We start from the raw sequence: 8,406 nt of genomic DNA, 5'->3' as shown, positions 1-8,406 counted from the left end.
GAAATAACATTATTTTCCTGTTAAAAAAACAGAAGATGTATATTATTAAGTTTAACCTGTACACTGAGGTTCATGTAAGTTGTAACATTTTGAATAATTCTGGATGGGGAACTGTTATTACATGAATATCATTGAACATGATGCTCTAGTCTATCATCTTAGCTACAGTTACCTAGGCCTATTACAAAAACATATATTTCAGCAAACATAAACCACTGAAAAAAATCATTCATCCGGTATTTTTTCAACAGCAGGTCATCTCTATAAATTTCCCTTGATTCAAATGGATTTCAAATTGAACTGGTCAATTGTCGAATTCAGAAAAGCAATTACAAAAGTTCATATACTTAATTGATAAGATATTAAAAGCATTGAACTAGTATTCTCTAAAATTATTTGAATCATCTTCAAAACTTTTGAAATAGTTCCATAATGATGACATCGTATTTCATGAATGGTCTATCATCAACATTATTTTCAAAAAACACTCAAACTTTTGTCTTTTGAGGAAATAATTTCTTTTACAAATCAAATTTTCATCATATTATATAACCGGCTCTGCTGGGCGATCTGCTTTTACGAGATCGGCGCCCATTAAACTTTATCCATCAATGTTATATCAATATTTGAATTTTCTCTCTGCCGAGGTCTGCTTTGACACCCATTTTTATCAACCTGCTGGGCGATCTGCTTTTACAAGATCGAATACTCCTATAACATATTAATCAATTGGATTCGGCTGATAAAATTGTTTGCCACATTTTGACATAATTAAATCGTTGTTAATAAAATGCGATCGTAAACAGCATTCTTATACGGGATTTAAAACATTTTGACAAAAAACTATGAAAAATTATAGTTGCCTTAATCGGTGACAGAAACTTTTCCGGAAATATCGATTTTTATTTTATTTTCCTGAGTTGGGAATTCATTTTCATGTACATTTTTTTTGGGCCGTTGGCAGATTTAGGGGCCGCTAAGCGGCCCTAAACTATATAGTGGAATCATCCCTGAATATACAGTACACATTAAAGGTGATTTTAATTCAGTTAAACATTCCATTTGGTGGCACTGATTAAATAGCTTGTCACAGAATTATTAGTTCTGATTTTTCTAGGGCCTTTCATCCATCTTATTTTAACACATAATAAAATACATTATTTGTATTTGAGGGTTTTGGTGAGTTGTTTTTTTTCATTTTTGTATTATTCTTAAATGTTTTAGGTCATTTTTTCAAATTACTTCTCTTCTTTTCTTTATATTTGAGCACCCCATTATTCTTTTTTCTATTTTATACCACTTTTTCTTTTCTTTATATTTTAGCACCCCATTATTCTTTCTTCCATTTTTATACCACTTTTTCTATTTCTTTTATTTCTAGACCCATTATTCTCTATTTTGTAAATCCCATCCAGACCCTCTTAATTAGAATATACAGATATATACTGTTTTCAATGATTCAGTGACAAATCACCATGAAAAATACAATCAAAAGTTTTGAATGAAAAAATGCATTTAACTGATATTAAACTATATAATACATGAAAGAAAAAAATATCTTATTCTTAATTCAAAAAACAAAACGACAAAATATGTCAGATTTTTAAAACTAAAATTTCCATTTAGGATTACAATGGATTTTGAAAAACACCCATAAGCCCAAGAAAATTGTTAAAATATTAATATTTGATCATTGAAATTCATGATGATGGCAATTGTCGAATTGATAATCTTGTGTCATAAAGTACTCAAAGTAATGTAAATTAAGCATAGTCAAAACCAATGGACAGTGGTTGTTACACACATTTTAAGAAGATCTTTTACTTTAGTGCAAGGTTGACCAACTTAAGCTTCAAGCACCTGTTGGAAATCCAACTCATATATTAAGTACAATTCATATGTATACTAAGCACCCCTTTCACACTGTTTGGACTGGTCCAATAATTGATGATAAAAATAGCATGTATACTGAACATGACAAATGCTACAATGAAAGCATTGAACATAAAATCACAGATCTTCCTATCACAGCTAAGCATTTGTTGTTGTCATAGTAACTTCAGACTTCCTGTGACAGAGTCTACTTGGTCAATTTTTCCCATAATGCCAAGACAAGTAATGGATCCTGGTTCAATCTGAAAATAAAATGGGGAATGATTGTTCATAGGCATATACACATATATATATTGAAAACAAAATTGAGAGTATCAAATTGTTATTTGTTTGATTCAATCAACAAGCTTGAGAACAATAAAGACCAACCCAATAGTTTGTGCTGTCTATGAAAACAACATTACAAATTAAACAATGAAAAAGAAGAAAAAAAACAATTTTGTTTCTTCATACGATTATCTCCCTTGACATACTTGTGTTCAGCCAGCATCATGTACTAGATAATTACGGAGATACATACTAATACAAATTATTGAGGTGAATTATCTCCCTTGGCATACATGTGTTCTGCCAGCATCATGTACTAGATAATTACGGAGATACATACTAATCCAAATTATTGAGGTGAATTATCTCCCTTGGCATACATGTGTTCTGCCAGCATCATGTACTAGATAATTAAGGAGATACATACTTATCCAAATTATTGAGAGGAATTATCTCCCTTGGCATACCTGTGTTCTTCCAGCATCTTGTACTAGATAATTAGGGAGGTCCATGGTATTAGCTTTGGCTGCTAATCCTAATAACTGTGATGTATTCTCTCCCTTTACTACTATTTTGGTTTCCCTGTTTAAAAAAGAAATAGTGAATTTACAGAGGCATCTTTTAAAAAAAATTAAAAAATGTTATTTCAGTTTTAAAACACCTTAATGATATTCCTGCTGGATCCGAGAATCTGTCCCGCTTGAACTATTGACGTCATACAACAGTCACTTTTCCATTGTGGCATTGCAGATAAAAAGCGATAAGGTGAATTTGATTTTCAAATATCAGTTCAGTCTTGACAAAATATTTTACTGTACAATAATAATGATAGCTATATTGAACTTTCACCTCTAAAACACTACAAAATATGAAGTTACTTGATAAAAGTAAATTTAAGAGGGTAAAAGAGAGGGAAAAGTTTAAGTATATTTTAAAGGAAAATTGAAAAACAAATGTAAGAAGTAGGAATAAGAACAATAGTCTGACTTAATCCCAGCAGTATTTTTTCTCATTAATGCAAAAACAGTATATCTTTTATTTATCCTATCTAGGCACAAAATATTTTTTAAATGTAAGTTCTGTTCAAAAATGTACTTTTTCAAATGTTTCTTGAAAATCTATTTATTATATAATATTTACCCAAACTGTTCCCATGACATTAACATCTGCCCATATTTCTGTGGATTTTCTAATAACACCCGATGTAAACCTAATGCTGAATGAGCTACTTGTGCCGCTACCTTCCCCACTCCCATACTGAACTCACTGTTGACAACAAACACCATCTTATAGAAATCTACACCATCAGGAATATAGTCGTCTTCACTGTCATCGGAATCTTCTGCATCAGCCTATGAATTTAAGTTTAGTGATAAACAGATAAATAGTTCATTTCTTTAATAATACATCATAAAAACATTTTTATAATTATACATCATAAACATACTATAATATTTTTTATTGTTACACTACTGTCACAGGTTAGGGGAAGGGTTGGGCGCCCTCAAACATGTTTAACCCAGCTACATTCTGTATGTGCCTATCCTGAGTGAGGAGCCTTTAATTTATCAGGTTGTTATTTTTTGCTGTATATCATATATTCATATTGATTAATAGTTTTTTAGAATAAATTAAGCTACAAGTTTTCTCGTTTGAATTGTTTACATTTGGCATTCCAGTCCTTTCATAGCAAACTCTGACAATGCGGTTAGGAATTTTCTAGTTGTTGAAGGTCATATAACTTTTATATCATCTAGTCTCTGGCAGAGAGTTGTCTCATTGGCAATGATACTACATCTTCTTATTCTTATTTATAATATACTGTCAACACAGAGATATTTCTAGCCTTTGTGATCTATTGTGACGAGCTGCTGATAGTTTAAACTCACAATATGATGAAAATCTGATTATGGAATGATCTGATTTTGCATGTGGTTTTTTTATGACAAAAACAATAGGTATATTTGCCTCACCAGCCTTTCAGAGGAGAACATATTATTTTCACCTGGGTGGCCAAGTGGTATCACTTGTAAAACATTATATGGAGGCCTCGGTGGCTGAGTGGTCAATAGCCTGTCAAAACTGAGTTTGTGAGTTTGAATCCCACATAGACAGGTGCACTTGACTCAAATCATAAATGACTAAGCTTGTCAGTTTTCATACCAAAGGTTTGTAGTTCTGTCTGGGCACTCAGACTTCCTCTACCAATAGAAATTTACCACTACGAAATATCACAAAAGTGTTGAAAGTGGTGTTGAACACCAATCAATCATACAAAATGACCTGGGTGTTATTCCAAGTCAAAGATGTAAATGCCAGGACAGCAAGGTAAATGTATTTGACATCATAGAGACTTGATATGTAATATTGATTGATTGTTATTTGCTTAACGTCCAGTGGCAAATATTTCATGCATATTCAGGATGAGTTGATATGTAATACAATGATGAGCTGAGCAGAGTGATACATAGAAAATTAATTTGCTTACCCTTCCAGAGCACCTGATATCATCCAGTATTGGTGGGGTTTGTGTTGCTCAGTCTTTAGTTTTCTTTGTTGAGTTTTGTGTACTATTGTTTGTCTGTTTATCTTTTTCTTTTTGAGCCATAGCTTGGTCAGTTTGTTTTCGACTTATGGGTTTGAATGTCCCTCTTCTATCACAGGTGAAATTTACCTTCCTCAGTGACACAAATTTAAAACGTAATTAAGATTGACATCAATGGTAATTAAAAAAAGAGACTGACAATTTTAAGATGGTTGAAATTTAAAAAAAACCTATAAGATTTGAATTATGAACAGGAGGGACAGATGAGGTTTAAAAATGTATGCTCTTGTATCTTTCGTCTCTCTTTTAGCAGATATCTGCATCTGAAAATTTATAGTGGGTTATTTTCACAGGGTGTAAATTTTAGCTGATTTTCGCGTACAGAACAAATTCGCCAAAATAAATTCCGCCAAATTAAACATGTTAAAGGTGTACATGTTATAGTATTGCTAAAAGTAAAAGATTTAAATCTGCCAAAATAATAATTGCCAAAATATTTCGTATACCTTCTTCAATGAAAATCGTGAAAATAACCTGCTATACGTAATGCTCTACATGTATGTTCTATGTCTTTTAAAATTATATTTTACAATACCTCAAATGGAGCATTAATATCTTTGTCCTCATTTTCAATGATCCAAGCTGCAGCTAGATCAGCATTGTAATTCCCAGTATAATATAATCCCTACAAACAAATATATATATATAGATCAGCATTGTAATTCCCAGTATAATATAATCCCTACAAACAAATATATATATATACAGATCTGTTAATACATGGAATACTGTGGATTGTAATTCCCAGTATAATATAATCCCTACAAACAAATATATATATATATACAGATCTGTTAATACATGGAATATCAGCATTGTAATTCCCAGTATAATATAATCCCTACAAACAAATATATATATATACAGATCTGTTAATACATGGAATATCAGCATTGTAATTCCCAGTATAATATAATCCCTACAAACAAATATATATATATACAGATCTGTTAATACATGGCATACTGTGGATTGTAATTCCCAGTATAATATAATCCCTACAAACAAATATATATAGATCTGTTAATACATGGAATACTGTGGATTCATTTATTTTCGTGAGTACCAATTTTCGTGGATAGAAGAAAACTTGCATATTCGTGGATATTTAAATTGGTGGTTTTGAACAAGTTCACATGCATTCCTTTAGAAAATTTGCATTTCGTTGAACATTTAAATTCGTTGTTTTTTCTGTACCCACGAAATCCACAAAAATTGGTATCCAACGAATATTAATGAATCCACAGTATCATCTATTAAATTAATCGATCCCAACCCCTGCCAATAAAAATGAAAATATAGATTTATATTTTCCTAAAGAGAAGGTGTTCCCAATATTAAAATGCTGGCAGATGGGCGGACTAGTAAAACTGTCTGCATAGGAAAAGTCAGGTCACTGGAGATGAAAAACTTATACACAAAAAGATCAAAGTAAATTTTTTAAAATAATAAAATTAACTATTGTATCAGGATATACAGAGATTGAGAATAACCTTTCAGCAGTCATGCTAGTAATAAGATCTGTGTAAAACAAACACCTTTTATCATAGAACAAAATCAAAGTGCAATGTACCGTGAGTACAGTAGAATAAAACTAAAGACAATCATTGGCAAGCTTACCTTAATGGTACATGAAGCATTCTTAGAGAACCAAAGTCACATGAGCACTGTCATGTCACATATGATCAACTCCAGAATTATCCATAACCAACATGACCAAGTAGGAGCACCCTAGCTAGAACACAAGTAAATCCAAACAATCTCTTTTTGTGACTATTCTTACCCTAGTGGCAGCATTCTTAGAGAAGCCTAATGACATGAGCACTGCCAGATGATCGTCCCTTGGTTTAAATCCACCTTCACTCGTGGTGGCAGACTCTTCATTCCCATTGTCACCTCCAGAAGCTGAATCCATATCCTACAAAAAAACATATGCTTACAATTAATAAATGTTTAATACAGTAAACATTAAGATTTTTAACACGAGTGTATGATTCTTCTTACAAAATCATCTAATGTCTCCACCAGGACATGAAACCAGGGGCCTCTTGTGTTTCAAGGGTAGTGTGTATACTGACTGAGCTTAATAAGTACTTCCCTAACTCAACCTTTTATAACTGGTTAAGTAAGTATCACATGTTCTAAAGGAAGCAATCCTGTCACAGATCAAAGGGAAATAGTTCAGTGTATATAAACTATAAACTAGCTTATACAATAGTTATCAAAGGTACCAGGATTATAATTTAGTACGCCAGACGCGTGTTTCGTCTACATAAGACTCATCAGTGACACTCAAATCAAAATATTTGTAAAGCCAAACAAGTATAAAGTTGAAGAGCATTGAGGATCCAAAATTCCAAAAAGTTGTGCAAATTACGGCTAATTAAGGTAATCTTAACCTGGTATAAGAAAATCCTTAGTTTTTCGAAAATTCAAAGTTTTGTAATCAGGAAATTTATAAAAATGACCACATTATTGATATTCATGTCAACACAGAAGTGTTGACTACTGGGCTGGTGATACCCTCGGGGACAAAACGTCCACCAACAGTGGCATCGACCCAGTGGTGTAAATAGTTATCAAAGGTACCAGGATTATAATTTAGTACGCCAGACGCGCGTTTTGTCTACATAAGACACATCAGTGACGCTCAATTCAAAACAAAATCCACATGCAACATGTGAAAAGTCATCATCATGATCAAGGACATGATTCTGTAAACTCAGAAATTATTGCGAGGTTTTTATGACAGTCAATATAATAAAACTGGGTGTGACAGAAAAACAGGAGAAGAAAAGCATGCTAAAGGCTCCTATAAAGAGCCTGTGTCCCTCACCTTCAGGACCTTGTCATGTCAGTTGGCAACTATGCTTGATAAAACCAATACGAAGGGTGCAAATGTGTAGGATGCCAAAGTGAAAGGGGGCGAACACAGACATGAACATGTTTTAGGATGGATGGACCCTGATTCCTTAACAAACACCATAATGTTGTCATGCTCAGCCTTTCTACTGCAATGTACATGTACTAGTAACATGATTTGACAAATGACAACTTTTTTAAAGCTTATATGACACTATTATAGCGGTAATTTTTTATCAATACATGATTATAAAATGTACACTTTCTTTACGATAAGAAAATTGACTGATTTTGACGAATAATGTTAAATTTTCCCCAAAAATGACCGTAACAATAATTATTTGAGACCTCTGACCAATAAAGATAAGGATGGTTTGACAAATCATGGTAAAATTTTAATCAAATTGAGTTGAAAATGACCGTTTGACGCCCGACGGTAAAGGGCATTGTTACCCTCATTAAACGGTAGAAAAAAAATGGTATTTGTGGCTTGACAATGTTCAATTAAATGGTATTTCTATCCCCAGCAACAGAGGCTGCAGGGTTCAAAAATAGGATATGCATACATGTATCTAGATTTTTCACTATGTAAAAAAGATCAATCGACGAAAATGCAAATTGTTACAATTTCAAATGACGTGTGACGGCGTAGTTAACATTTTATACCTTAAAATTCGAACAATATTGATGAACAGATATAGAAATTACACATGAAAGTAAAATGCAGGAAAAAGTTGCATGAATCATCAATGTCAGATAGAAGTTTAGAAATTAGGATA

The 8,406-nt window shown here is 32.4% G+C and overlaps 1 protein-coding gene across 1 annotated transcript; it reads right to left on the bottom strand.

The window, feature by feature from the left end:
* Nucleotides 1-1,392: 1,392 nt before the first annotated feature.
* On the bottom strand, nucleotides 1,393-8,402 carry LOC143054634 (putative peptidyl-tRNA hydrolase 2). Its single transcript, XM_076227648.1, has 6 exons — nucleotides 8,294-8,402; nucleotides 6,549-6,683; nucleotides 5,301-5,390; nucleotides 3,301-3,512; nucleotides 2,628-2,742; nucleotides 1,393-2,135 (listed from the first exon to the last, which is right to left on the bottom strand). Exons 1-6 carry the CDS (start codon nucleotides 8,372-8,374, stop codon nucleotides 2,049-2,051), a joined length of 720 nt encoding a protein of 239 aa, XP_076083763.1. The 5' UTR covers nucleotides 8,375-8,402; the 3' UTR covers nucleotides 1,393-2,048.
* Between the last annotated feature and the right edge of the window lie 4 nt (nucleotides 8,403-8,406).

This window comes from Mytilus galloprovincialis, chromosome 12 (genome assembly GCF_965363235.1).
Source record: "Mytilus galloprovincialis chromosome 12, xbMytGall1.hap1.1, whole genome shotgun sequence".
Classification (NCBI taxonomy): domain Eukaryota; kingdom Metazoa; phylum Mollusca; class Bivalvia; order Mytilida; family Mytilidae; genus Mytilus; species Mytilus galloprovincialis.
The sequence above is the reverse complement of the archived record's forward strand: the minus strand, read 5'-3'. Positions and strand labels throughout refer to the sequence as shown.

Excerpts from the sequence above, each read along its gene's own strand:
- LOC143054634 (XM_076227648.1), bottom strand. The coding sequence starts at position 8,374 with ATGATTCATGCAACTTTTTCCTGCATTTTACTTTCATGTGTAATTTCT. Across the intron at positions 6,684-8,293 it reads AATATTGTTCGAATTTTAAG|GATATGGATTCAGCTTCTGG; the intron begins GTATAAAATGTT and ends GTTTTTTTGTAG. Across the intron at positions 5,391-6,548 it reads CTAAGAATGCTGCCACTAGG|GGATTATATTATACTGGGAA; the intron begins GTAAGAATAGTC and ends ATTTGTTTGTAG.